Below are 14,734 nucleotides of genomic sequence, written 5' to 3' on the forward strand. Positions count from 1 at the left end.
AGCGCCACCTACAAGCAAAATGTAATTAGCAGCCATCTTTTTTATCGTTCACTTGACGCATCTCTACTGCGTGATCTGTGGCCTTGCAAAAAACGTAAACAAAACATAAATGTTGCTTTGCTCAAAAATAAATTTCAAAAAACGTAAAATTTGTGTCCTTTCCCGTAAGAACGTAAACATTGTGCCAAAACCGTAAATTTTACGGCTAAAACGTAAAAGTTGGCCGGTATGAAAGTGGGAGAAAGAGAAAGCAAGATTCTTTGTACCAAATTTTAAGAATTTTTTTTTATTAGGTGCTGTATAATTATGCATTTAAAAGAAAAAAAATTCCCGACAGGTTTTAGAATCTGCACAACAGCATGTTTTAAAGACATTAAAAAATATACTGTTATATGCAATATTATTTTTTCCTCCTTTTAAACTCCTTGATGTCTGTTTGTAATCCAAGTGTACTGTCCTGTAGTTATCCCTTGCAGTTGTTATCTGTTAAAATATGTGTTGTATTTCATAATGTCTTAATCATTTACTTTATGTTGAATGTCTATTTTACCTTTGCTTTTACAGTTCCATCAATGTATTTTCTGTTCCCATTTGTCAGTTTTTTTTTTTTTTCACTTTTGTCCTTGTTTGTTTTGTTTATGTATGGTGTCTACCATATTTGCTCACTGCTGTAGGTAGACAAGTTACAACTGATAAATAAATGAATTAATAAAAAAAATCATAGTGTGTTTATGTTTAAAATGTACTTAAGTTAATCTTGGTATTAGATTAGTCATTTTTGGTTTTACAATTTTTGCTTTTTATTTACAAGCTTATAGTTAACATGCTAAATGTTTTCTACATTGTTCTTATTCAATTTTTGGTATTCAGATTAAAAACCTTACTCAAGCACTTAAAGTTGTACATATGGATGTTTCTTAATTCAAAAAATATTTATGTGATCCCCGTCTTAGGCGATGACTTAGATCTTCATCTTCGACTTCAATTCAAATTGGAAAAAGAAAGAAAGAAAGGTCTTTTCAAACCCATATACTTTACAAAATTATACAAGTATGTAACAGTTGAACTATTCAACTAGTTGGAAGGTATAGACTGTTTCAGTATGATTTTAAAGTGAAAGCATCTACCTGTTTCACTGATGCCATTTAATTCAAATAAAACAATTTATCCATGGCAAAAGTAAAGATGGGACATCTTATCCACCTTTGATAGGCTTGGGGCAAAAGAGCACTTTTAATTAGAAAGTTGGTGTCTGAAAAATAGGGCATTGTATCATTGAAATAATAATTTAATTGTATATATGTTGCGATTAAAATACTGTAGGGGATCCCTAAACTCAAACTAGTTTAGAACATTATTCTAAGTAAAAAAAGTATCTTAGATGGTATCTCTGGTTTATTTTGTTGTTATGAGTCCATTATGCTTAATTCAGAGAATAATGACCCAAGATAGCGCACATTAGTGGAAGCCACAGTGATTTGAGGTTTTCATGCTCAATGGACTCTGCGGTAGTTTTTTTTTTGCATTTTTCTGTATAGGGGTGAAGAAAATTTTCAAGAAATGAAAAATCCCCAACCTAGCTGGGAATCAAACATCTTGGTCTACAAGTTAGGAGTCCTCACCACTAGACTAAACAGTTGGACTCTATTCTTATAGCCTTACGTAAATAAATTGACAGTCAGTTATATCACTAGGGGAAATTATACAGCAGGAATCAGATACTAGAGACAGTTATGTTAACTTTTTTGTGAAGGTTTATACAGGTAAATAAATAAATATCATGCTCACAACAAGATAAAATTACAGGGGAACAGCTGCGTGCAGCAGATTATGTAACTTGGCAAAATACTGTAAATGAAAAAGATATTAACCATAATTTATGTGTAACAAGTGTTAAAAGATTTTGAATTTCGGATTATTGAAATCACAGCATTTTACAACCAAGGTAAAAAAAAAAAAAAAACTTGATACAGTAACTTAGTTATATTAACAATTCTTCTCAAGGCTTTTTTTTCTTATTTAGCTGCCAATGTTTAAAATCTGCAAATAAAGACTCTAACTATAATATTTTTAAAATAAAATACATTTCTGGTAAATGGAAAATTTACAATATTTAGTAAATTTCAGTTAAAATATAAATTTTAAAGTTTCGCTCATAACACTCACAACAATATGAAAATAAGTTAGAAACAAACATGATACAATACCTGAACTTGTTAAGATACTACAAAATAGTTAACCATATATGTAAAAAATATGCAATGAAAGAAGTGTTTATCTCAAATTTTATATTTTCAAAACAAAATACATTAAAGGCAACAGAACAATGTACACCCCCACAAGTGTTCTGCAGGTAAAAGTTAGCATTTTTGAGGTTTCCCCAGCAACATTCATATTAATATGCAACCAAAGTGGAAGCAAATTGTACATGAGAAGGAATGGCACAAATAAAGGTATAAATACATAAAATACATATTTTTTAATAACAAATTCACCACAAATAAAGGAAAACCCATATGATAAATTAGAAAATTAGAGTATTTCCTCCAAAAACTACCTTTATTACATAACATATTAGTCCCTTTTATTTTAAACAAATATCTTTACAAGATATGAACTAATCAGTGATTACAAACAAAAAAACTTAAAAGTTAATTTTTTTACTGTAATAACAAAAACTAATTTTCTAACATTTCAGTCAAAAGTTTCTGGAATTACATATAGTATGTGAAAAATAGATTCTAGATTCACGACTGCTGTGTTTACAGAGCCACTGAACACATTCTTAATTACTTGCATATGAAGTCACAAATTTGCACTAAGTCCATTTTCTTTAATTTAAGGACAATAATACATAAAGATTCTCTACAGAAAACAAACTTATGAAAAGCCTTTAAAATATAATTAAAATGTTTGGAAATAATGCAATGAGAACACCTGTACGTACTATCAAAAATATTATGCAACTGATTAATGTTTCAGCATTAGTCACATGCAAATAATAACTGAGAACAAAATACACCATAATGCCAATATACTAAAATCATTGTCATGACTTGAATAGATGGCATATTGAGGTGCAAAAGAAACACCTTATCATAAAAATTAAATAACTTACACTGAATGTTTACTTGGAATGCTTAAGATACTCCACAAGAGATTCCATGAAACTGAGAATTTAAGGTGCCACTTGCGGAGATTATTAAAATACATACACTATTTGATATGAGACAACAATATAAATCAAAAGTAAATGTCTCAAATTTTAACATAGAAAGAACATATATCCCAAGTGGTTACGTTTAATGTGATATTATGCATCTTATTTTAAACAATAGAACGTGATAATTGCAGCTAGCAAAAAGTTTCTAACAAAATGTTTCGTTAACATACATTAAATAAATATTCTGTATAGACAATACACAATTGAAAGAAACATCTTTTATTACCATACAGTAGGCACAACAAATATAAAATTTACTGCAAACCCAACAATTTCAACACTTACATCTGAAGATCAGTTAAATATAATAGAGACCACAAATATTTTCCAGTCTTAGTATAATGGATACCTCATTAGCCACCACAATTGGAGATAAAATATTTTCCCACAATTTAAAGTCCAATTCTATAAACTACTTCAAACATTTAAGTTGGTTTCTCTAGTAAATTATTTGCTTCTAAGTTACCAAAATATTAACTTTCCAAAATAGTTATACATTATGATGCTGTACATATTTTTTTTACGCTACCATTTGATGCATGCACAAACAGAAGTAAGGCAAATGCTTCCTATGATACGTAATGTATGTTCCATTATTTAAGAATTATGGAAGCGGTAAAGGAATATATATTGCATGCTTAAAATGTTTTAGCAAATGACATGTAGATTCAATACTAGGAGAATCTTAGTTATAAGTATTAAATATAGTTATAGTAAATATTTTAACACCATCCATTGATTTGGCAAATCTATTTTTAAAATTTTATAGGTAATAGATCAGCTGGATACAAATAACTTTGATGGCATGATAGTCTAGCACATATTTTGATAATCATTAAATAACAACTATATGCAAGCGTGATATCACAATAAAAACTCCATGGATGGTTTTATGAAATGGAATGTTACATTCATAATGAAACCGACTCGGTTGAAAATAAAGTGATAATTTTGTACTGTATGGCACCTATCATGAAAAAAATATTATAAATAATATTCTTTTATATATTTCTACTATTAGCTGTATACTATGGAATAAAAGAAATAATATACATAAATAAGCATTTTTTTGTGGGATTCATCTCTCATCAAATACTGGGAGTTTAAAAAGTGGCAACTGACATTAGAAAACTTTTATTTAATATGTATTTGGTTGATAGTAAAATTAAAGCAACAAAAAACCTACCAACTTATCAATATCATATAAATTAAAATAGAGAATCTCACCATAAATTAACTAAGAAATTTATAAAGCAATTCAATAAATAATATTTTATGTAATACCAAATTTCTTCAAAGGAACAAAAAATAAATGTAATTATGTAGCACAAAATATATGAAACAGTCCAGAGAGTATTTTAGAGTAATTAAAAGTATTTTAAAATTAGTGACAAGAAAGATCAGTATTTTTCATCCACAAGAAGTTACAAATACTACTTCTTGAAAGTTTACTAAATTGTTTTTAAATGCCAAATCCACAATATTGATGTTTAAGGAAGTAAAGCACGTTAACCTTTTATTTTTTATTTTTTTCCCACAGTTTCATTTAGATGTTGATATATTCTCAAAGCAAACAATTATCAATAGCTCTATACATTTTTGCCAAAAGCAATAATAATAATAATTTACACAATGACCAAGCTGCAAGCTGATAATACTAGTAAGTATTTTTATATAATTGGAACTAAGATACAAAGTACTGAGAGGCAAAATGCATACAGTAATATAAATTCTTATTACACTTTCAGGAATATTTGGGCATAAACCCTACTAAAAATATTGTTCTAGTGAAAATAATGCTTAAAATATTATATAATACAAAATTTAACTCAAATTTTCCAATATTAAAATAACATTGGCATAGTTGTCAGACTACTTGCTCTCATCAAAGTGATCAAGGTTCAAAAACTGCAATTGGAAAGTATGATGGGCATTACATGAGATGGGTTTCCTCAAAACACTCGTTTCCCCCCCTTCACAGAAACTTAATTTCACGGCTGGTTGTTTCACATCCTTTTATCTGATATGCTCTCCAGACCGGCTGCAAATGACAGGTCTGTAACTCTGGAACACCCCTCTCATACCATCCATGTGACCAAGACATGAGAATTGTTTTTTTTTTTCATTGTATACTGACAGCTTATACCATATTTAAAAGATTTTAATTAAATAATTGTCTCAAATGGAATCTGAATTCAGGACCTCGGCTGAAACAAATTTAAAAAAAAAAAAAATAGAAAGGTTTTGCACATTGTTATATTACATTTCTACCTCATCTTTATGGAAATGTGTGCTAACATCAAAATGTTCAAACAAATCTTTATGAAACTCAACATAAATTACAAACTACCATACATAGCAACTATAATACTGCTGCTCATTTTTTTCATTCCATCATTTATTCTTTTCCATGAAATATGAAATATTTGGTACAGTTGTTTTGCAAAATCAATGTTACTATACAGCTTATTTACTTAAAAATATTTTAGGCCTCTGCGTAAATCAGTATTTTACATGTGTAACAAAGGCAATCTGTAAAGGAAAAAGCCACTTATAAAAAAAAAAAGCTTTGAGATGTTGATGTAACATAATGTTTCAAATCTTAAATCAGCATGAATTTTTACACAGAAATAAGAGGACTAGCCACACATTAGCATGGACAGAAATAGTTTTTATGGGCCCTAACTCCTCTCCTCAACAAATTATTTTTGACATATTTATATCTAAGGACTGAAAATATAAAACAAATATGCATCACTTTTGAAATTGAACCATAGTTTGTAAGACATGCTGTAGAAAGCTCGAAGTGTATAAAACCCCTAAAAACAACAGAAGAGATGAACCATGTAGAGCTCACAGTAACAGCAGCCTACTCTAATATACAAAGATTTTAAGAATTCCCCCCTAATGGTCAATAAATCAGAAAGCAGTGATGCAAACAGAAGTAAGGCAAGGTTGCTTTCCACATATACTATCAAGCAATAAAGGAGATAAAAGGAAAGTCTTAAATACATGTAACAATACAAGGGAACATACTAATACATTTGCTGATGATACAGTGAGAATAATAAGGTAATGAAATGTAAAAGGAAAACAGAAAATGGAATCAAGATAAACTAGTAAAGTAAAAATAAGAATTAGTGGACTGATTATTTTATTTGGGCAGAAATACTTATATACTTAAGATGGGTAAAGAAAAAAGATATGTGATTGGCACGAGCTAAAATTATGTTTCTTATAAAAGGATCTGCTTAAATCCAACATTAATTAGTGAACTATAATATCTTTTACAAAAAATGTTTGTGTGGAATTTAGTTCTTTTGTGGAAGTTGAATAGACTGTTCACATTGCCAGCGACTGTCCTGGACTTTGCAGGGTCCTTATATTTTGGTGAGGGGCCTAACTGGAAGCATGGGGAGAATGAAATAGCCCCCAGGAAAAAGGGGGTTCAGGGGACATTCCCCCAGAAAATTTGGAAAATAATTTCTTTAAAACAACACTTTTAAGCCAAACTGTTAACAAAAGAAATACGAATATTTTTTCCTGATAACTCATGCCTGGTTTAGTTGCATAAATGTAAATAATAAAACTTCGATGAACTTGCATCATTATATGAGGCATTAAAGTTTTTGAAGGTTTTTGTCACAAAATCGAAATGTATTGTTGAAAAATACATACTAAAAACAAATCAATTCTTCCTTTTCCCAATAACATCCATGTTTAAAAAAAAAGCTGGACAAACAAGGAAAAGAAACTAGGTGCGACACCTGGCAGGTTGTTTGGCTTGCCTGGTTCTGGAGAGGCCCCTGAACACTGCAGCACATGTATAACTGAATGTTTGGTTGCACACACATGCTGAACATTTGGTAGGTAAAATGGGAAACAAATAAATAAGTACTAGAATGTGCTAGTGAAAGTAAGTATAAGTTAGATTTTTTTAAGGCACACAGGGTTGGTATACAGGGAAAAGTTGAGGTACATAAGTTTTTATTTATGAGGAATAAAAAAATTTACAGTGTTTTATTGTATAATCGTTGCACTGTTATTTTGAAGCGTCAAAATTTGTAAAAAAAAAATTCTTGCATAAAAATTTTATGATGTTTTTGATCCCACAGTTAGATTCCAAGTGTTTTGCGTAGGGAGTAAACATGACCTTGCCAAAGATCACAGGACTAAGTACCGAGCTACAGTAATCTGTTTTTAAGTTGCTGTCGGACAGTGTGGTAGTTATAAAGGGGAAAATACATTAATTACAATTATAGAAAAACTCCTTTAATATGTACCGCATGAATACGATTTTCCGTTCAATACAGTCAAATGTTTCGGTTCCACTATTTTCTCCATAGAATGTTCTTCCCCCCCCCCATAAAATGATGTATTTTAAAGTTGAAATCCATTATTCGTTATAATATTACTGCTTACTTATTTAATTAACAAAAATACAAAGTTGTCCACTGTGTAAATTTTCTTTTAAAGATGTCTTCCAATGTTTGAACCTTAATTATTTATTGCCGTTGTGTAGCGCGTATAAAAATGTAGCCAGCACTAGTTGGCATTACCATGCTTGGTTACGTTGATGCCCGTATAGAGGGTGCGCACGTAGTCAAATATTGATATCAGTAGCTCGTCCATTGCATGCAACATGTGCACTTTGTCTTGTGCCGAGTAAACTAAATTTGATAGCCAGCACTCCTTCATGGTTAGTGTGTACTACGACGATACTTGTTGGAAAATTTCTATAATCACGTCTCACGTTTTTAATTTTTTTATTTTGAGTTTAACAAAATTTGTTTTTGTTGCATGACTAATTAATTGAAATTGTTTGGCATACTTTTGTATACTCTACTTTTTAATTAAACGTACTTTCAATGCAACATGTTTTGTTTTTATGAAAAATGACCTCAACAAAAATGCTTTTCTTGCATAAAAATCGCACCCCTACTTTTCAAACTTTATTTTAGCATAAAATGTGCAATGATAATGTGATAAAACACGGTAATGCAGAAAAGGTGGCCAGGGAATGCTGAGTTAAATTGGTCTGGAGACTTGAACAACAGACTCTATTTATGTTTCTAACATGTGTGTCTATAATAATGACACATCACAACATAGAAAATAAATGAAAAGAATACAAAAATAAGCAGAGTAAGTAATTTGAATTACAAATAATAATCATGCAGTAAAATATAACAGCAATTACTATAATCCACAATGACCAACAGGATGTATGTAGATCAACATCCAGCACTGGACATTTTCCCAATTTTGTTTTTGAACTTTTTTGTGTGTTTAACAGTTAGTTTAATCTGTAAGCAGCTTTTTAAATGATCAAAGAATGAGAAAAATTTAGGTATAATGAAACACAAGATTTAGATGCATATGGCCAATTTTGACCATGACATAAAAATCAAATATTCTGTCATATAACTTAAAATTATAAAATAAAATAAAAACATAGATTAATACAAATAGATGTAATGCTGACCTTACAAACATTTTACGCTGCTAAAAAGAAGTACCAGATAAAATTAGTTCTACATGGTACTTAGGTACCTACTTGAAATTAATTTTTTACAGACAATACAAATCCTGTCATTATATAACACTACTAAAAGTTACACTAAAAGTGACACAGATCATAATGTGTATGAATGAAAAATACACAGCACTACATGACCTAGAAACTTCGTGATTTTGGAACTACACTAGCTATGCCATAATAAGAATACTAAATTTATGACTGGAATATTTATAGTTATATAGTCTAAAAAGTTTATTAAAAACCAATATATTATTAATAATGACATAAAAAGAGAGCAAAAAAATTAAATGGAAGAAGGAATAAATATGGAAGCTCATTTATCAAACAGAAAAAAAAAATTAAGTGTGGTTGCACAAACTATTTCAGGCAAAAGTTTACAAACCACACCCGTAATTGTTTATGATTTATTTATTTTAAATAGGTATGGGAATTCAAAAGTTCTTCAAATCTTAACTAAATAAATTAAACAATGATATGTTGTTTTACAAAAACAAAAGAACTTTAAGAAATTTTACTACAAAATAATTCATTAAATTGAATGAAATGCAGAAATATTAATGATATTTGATACATATAAATAAAAACAGATTATAGTTAAGAATTAAACATAGTGAAAAATATCCTATAATTGAAAATTTTCAAACAAATTTGATTCAAATGTATAAGTTAAATAAAAAAATAAATTGAAATATATCACATATTACACTCTTATTCATTTTACTTAATATGAAAACTTCAACAATGATCAAATCAATCAATTAATGAGCAAAGCACATCATAGAGTTTACTATAGACTTACACTAACAATACACTTATAAAAACTGTCACACACTCTATGTTGAAATGTTTTATGAGTTATAACATGGAATTTTTATGTTACTGATAACTTTCTAATCAAATATTGAAATGTGTTACTTAGCACAGCCATGATATGGTTGTTTTAATATAATAAAAGTATGTAACATATTTTCCTATACATTATATTAGTTATAATAATGTTATATTTTTAACATTCCTACACATGCAATCATAATCCTCTTTGCAAGAAGTCAACAATAATCACCAAACTTCAATGATAATATCCCCAACTGAAACCAAATACATACAGTAATTTGCAAGTGAATTTAATTTATTGTGTATGAAGAATATAACATATTGTATATTATGTTCAATTACAGCTTTCCTAGTTAACAACTAGTCATGAGAATCACATACTATAAATATGTGATAAGTTATTTTAATTGCAGTAATAGTAACCGTGGAATCAAATAGTATCAACTGAATGGCCACTCGAGTCTAAATCATCATTTTCTGTTAGAAGTCCACCACGGCTGGAATTACTGGTACCGCTTAAAGCCATCCTCTGCATTTGTCGAATGACTGTTGTTGCGTGGTAGGCTTGCTGAAAATATTAAAACGGTAACATGAGCTTTGGGTTTGGTGTTAAATAATAACACATCTGTTTATTGTTAAAGAATAAAATAGTAACATCAATCAACAAACATATCTAATATAAAATTTTCACACTTGTTTCAACATAAAGTTTACTAATGAAAATATTTGAAACTACAAAATCATAAATTAACATTGTAGTTTATCACAGATTAATTGGTTAAAACACACACAGACAAGTAAATTATTAATATTTTCATAATGTTAGTTCCATGAAAAGTGCTTACATTCCTTTGTACATGATGCATAAAAAAGGCCTATTGTTTGATGGCATCAGATATATCACTCATGTTTGATGAAGTATATACTATAACAATTATCAAAGGGCTACCTGCTAAATGCAGTGTAACAATTTCAAGAATTGGGGGAAGACGTGACCATATATTTCAAGGTTTTAAAGTGAGTATGCACATGTTCTTCAGTTTAAAGTTGTTTCTCTGTAAGCCAAACAAGACTAAATTAACAGCAGTGGAGTAGAAAGAGGTGATATCCCATTCTGAGTCAATCCACACACATAACCCTCACCTCGAACACATTGACGATTGGCTTAATATAATCAATTTGACCAACTGAACTGGTGTTACGTGTCTAGCAGAGGCGTACATGAAACTATCATTCCAACCAACACGAGGATAGAAATTGAAAGCCAACAGTGGACCAAGTAGTTCTATTCCCCCTCTCAATCACCAGAAATGAAATTCTGAGTACACTCCTGGTGTGTAGTATAATCATATAAAAAAAATTCCTGTACAATTACTGTATATTCCTGTATAGTTTCCTCCAAAATCTTATCCAAATGAAATGCAATAATGCATTCATTGTCAAAGATCCATTATATTTTGTACAGATGGTTTTAATAACGCTAAATTAACAGTTTCAAATTGTAAAAAATTATATATTATGCATGAAAGATAACATTAGTACTAAACCAATACTGTGACGTTGACCCCATAAGCCTGGTTGGACTAAACTCCCTTCCTTGACCTTCACCCGTTCCTTCCCGGTATGTAATTACAGAAGTACGTAGTCGTGTGTTTTCAAACAGCACGCCACGAACTACCGGAAGACGGCGCTTTAAGCTCAGTGCTTCGGTACAACAACGGTGCCATGGCGGACCGGAACTGAACTAACCTAGATCTTGTTTATATGTTAGTTTAGTAATAACTGTATGTTCGCATGGAGCTAAGTAACGAGAGGACATGTATTTTTTATGTTAGTATTTTAAGAGTGTTTTTCTTGTTTACCCGCGGCACATAACTAAACTAGTGTAACGGATCTGTGGTTCGGCGCAAGACGCCACGTCGCCGGTGGGCGTGAGCCCTTCTGGCCAGTCTGCAACTAGCAACGGTCGAGGTGAGATGCATACGCACCCCGAGGACTTCATCCATTTGCATCGCCCAACTGAACTTACATCTGTTAACGTAATTCAATCTCAATCTTTTTTATATTATTTTTGGGGCTCGTCTCGGCCGGCAGACTGTTCAATTCAGTAATTTATAACCCTTAGCGGGAATTTGCCAGACAGCTAAGCGGTATCATCTTGTGCGACCACCGCGTGGTCCGGATCTCGCCTAGCTCAGTTTGTGCCGTGGGTACTGTGTAACCTAAAGTCGAAGTATGATGATAAACCGTACTGAGTTCACTGTGTTATTTACTGACCACGTGCTAGCTCCCCCAGTTATCAGGCGTGTGGGTCGCCTTTAAGAGCCCACTGGAGTGTGCAACCATCTTCGTCATGTGTAAGTACGCCCGAAGCTGAGAGCGGGCCAGGTCTGTGCGATAATTGGAGGCTAGGAGGGGCCAAATCCCATTTCCCACATGGGCGACATCATGGGTCTCTGCCGGGTCCATGTACCCTTATCATACGGCGGCGCCAAAATTCATGACTGTCGACGATTCACCCCCTCCGGAACCACGACAACTGTTTATCTAACAAATTCCGATATTGCTGATACATACACACCAATACTGCAGATACTGATTCCATATTACCTAAACACATACACAACACAGTATTTGCAAGTTTCAGAAAAACAATTTTTTTTGTACAGCAGAACCAAGTTAACCCAAACCAGTTTTGGAAAAAAAAATTGTTTTCAGTAAATGAAAACTTGTTTTCCAGACGATAAATCACTATTCCCAGTAGGTACATAACTGGAATTCACTTGCCAGTGGGCTAGTTCATTGCACTCCCCCCACCTGCTGTTGCTAAGCAGCAAACTGGTGAAACTTTGACCTTGACAGTGACCTAGAGACAAAATTCCTCAGTTGCACTGCAATCTCGGTAGTATTCACGTGCTGTCCTAGTGTCACTGTCGAGGTACAGTATCGTTGTGCTGTTTCATTAGCACGTTGTTCATGATGGCGACAAAAAGTAAAACATTGTTATGACTATGGAAATAAGGTTGGAAGCATTGATAAGAATTGATAAGAGAGAACAGTTAAAGACTATTGCTGTTGCATTTGGAGTACGAACATTGACCGTATCTGATTGAAAAATGAACATAAAATGCACTGAAGACTTCTGTTTCAAAATGATTTCTAAGGACAGTTTGTATAATCGGTGTAAAGCAAAAACTGCTAATCTATAAAATCTGGCTGAAGCATTGTAGGTCTGGTTTGGTGCTGAAAGAGAACGTGGTTTGCCGATTTCTGGACCCATCATCCAACAGAAAGCATCGAGTTTGAACGAAAAGTTGTCCCATGGAGACCCCGAGTTTTACAGTTAGCCAGGGGTGGTTTGACAGATGGAAAAAACGGTATGGAGTGCATCAACTTACAATCACTGAAGAAAGCTTGTCAGGTGATGTTGAAGTGGCAAACAAATTTAAAAAGAGCTTGAAAACTTTATTAAAAATGAAGAACTGACTGCAGAACAAGTTTACAATGCAGATGAATCCAGTTTATTTTACCAAATGTTGTAGAGTAAAACACTAGCCTCAAATTAGAAGTGTCAGCAAAAGGGTATTAAAAAAGGTAAAAAAACCGCCTCACCATAATGGCTTGCAGTAATGCGTCAGGAAAGCACAAAATCCTCTCATAATATGGAAGTATAAAAAGCACCGTGTATTGAAAAATGTCAAACAAGACTCATTGCTTGTTGCTAACAGCTCACAAAAAAGTGATTGGATGGTTAGTGACATTTTCAAACAATGGTTTTTCAAGAATTTTGTGCCATCAGTAAAAATGTTTTTGAAGAACTGTGGCCTTCCCAACAAGGCAGTTTTGCTGACTGACAATGCACCTTTGCATCCGTCTGTTAATGAACTAGTCAAAGATGACATTTCAGTGAAGTTTTTACCAGCTAATGTAACTTCTCTCATCCAACAGATGGACCCAGGAGTACTACCAGAAATAAAAAAAGTGCACACAAGGCAAATGCGTCAACTGGTATAGGACGAAGGAGAGCATGGTGTGGTAGAGATGGTGAAATCTTTTAATGTAAAGACTGTTTTTTTATATGATTGCGGAAGCTTTGGACCAGGTTACAACAGAAACTTTGATAAAGTTATGGAAAAAGTTATGGCCTGGTATTGTGATTTACCAGAAAACAAGATTGAAGAAGAAGAAAAAAAAAAGGTGTGAAAGAAGATTTTACAAACATGTTTCAAAATATTGATGGCTGTTCCGATGTTGATGAAAAATACATTGGTTGGAAATTGACAATGACAGAGGTTATAAAGCGAACACAGAGGAAGAAATTATTGCATCATGCAGTGTTACAGAAAATGAAAATGAAGAGGATTCAGACAGTGTTGCTGAACCAGCTGTGGTTATGACCCACGCAGAAGCAGAAGCAAACATAGATAAATTCATTGTTTATTCTAGAAGTCAAGCCAATACATCGCTAAACGAGCTTCTAATGGTAAAGCAGATGCAAGATTGTGCTGCTCGTAAGCAATACACAAAACTGGGGCAGCAAAAGCTCACTGCCTTTTTTATTACTGACTAGTTTTTACCTCTAGTGTGTACAGTGCAAATACATATTATGCGTTTTAAGTGAAAGTGTACTGAAAATAATTTTTAAACTCCATTAAAAATATTTTCGGTAAGTACATACATGACTTGTTTATCTTTTCCCCCGCATTCTCTGGATAACTGGATTATTGTAAGCTCGGATTGGCCCTGGCCCCAGTTTATCCGGGTTAACGAGGTTCTACTGTATGTAAAATTTAAACGTATAGCTTTTTTCCTTGCGTGTAAGGTCTTGTCGACAGCGATGTCATTAGAGACTGGTGGAAAAGAATAGGTCATGGTTTACAGTAAGGAAATGTCCCAGCATGTCACGGGTGAATTTAAGAAACCATGGAAAACAAAAGTCGAAATGGCTGGGATCAAAATCCATGACTCTATATATGTAATCAAACAAAAAATTGTGAAAAAAAGTTCACAGAACTTTGTATCTTAACATTTCTAAAAGCCTAGTTTTTATGATTAATACATAAATCTTGATGAAATAAACAAGTTTTAATACATAACAATTTTGATATTTGAAGTTGTTTATTTCCATCAGTCTT

The 14,734-nt window shown here is 32.1% G+C and overlaps 1 protein-coding gene across 4 annotated transcripts in view; it reads right to left on the reverse strand.

Annotated features, from left to right (window-relative positions):
- Positions 1–2,273: 2,273 nt before the first annotated feature.
- Positions 2,274–14,734, reverse strand: part of LOC134529751 (calcium/calmodulin-dependent protein kinase type 1) — a 111,299-nt gene continuing 98,838 nt past the window's right edge. For 3 of the 4 annotated variants that reach the window (XM_063364147.1, XM_063364146.1, XM_063364149.1), the window contains one exon: positions 2,274–10,167. In XM_063364147.1, the coding sequence (XP_063220217.1) occupies positions 10,030–10,167 (138 nt within the window). In that variant the 3' untranslated portion in view covers positions 2,274–10,029. The remainder of the gene's footprint in view (positions 10,168–14,734) is intronic. The other variant, XM_063364148.1, reaches the window with a different exon arrangement.

The sequence above is a fragment of the Bacillus rossius genome, chromosome 2 (genome assembly GCF_032445375.1).
Source record: "Bacillus rossius redtenbacheri isolate Brsri chromosome 2, Brsri_v3, whole genome shotgun sequence".
Taxonomy (NCBI): Eukaryota; Metazoa; Arthropoda; class Insecta; order Phasmatodea; family Bacillidae; genus Bacillus; species Bacillus rossius.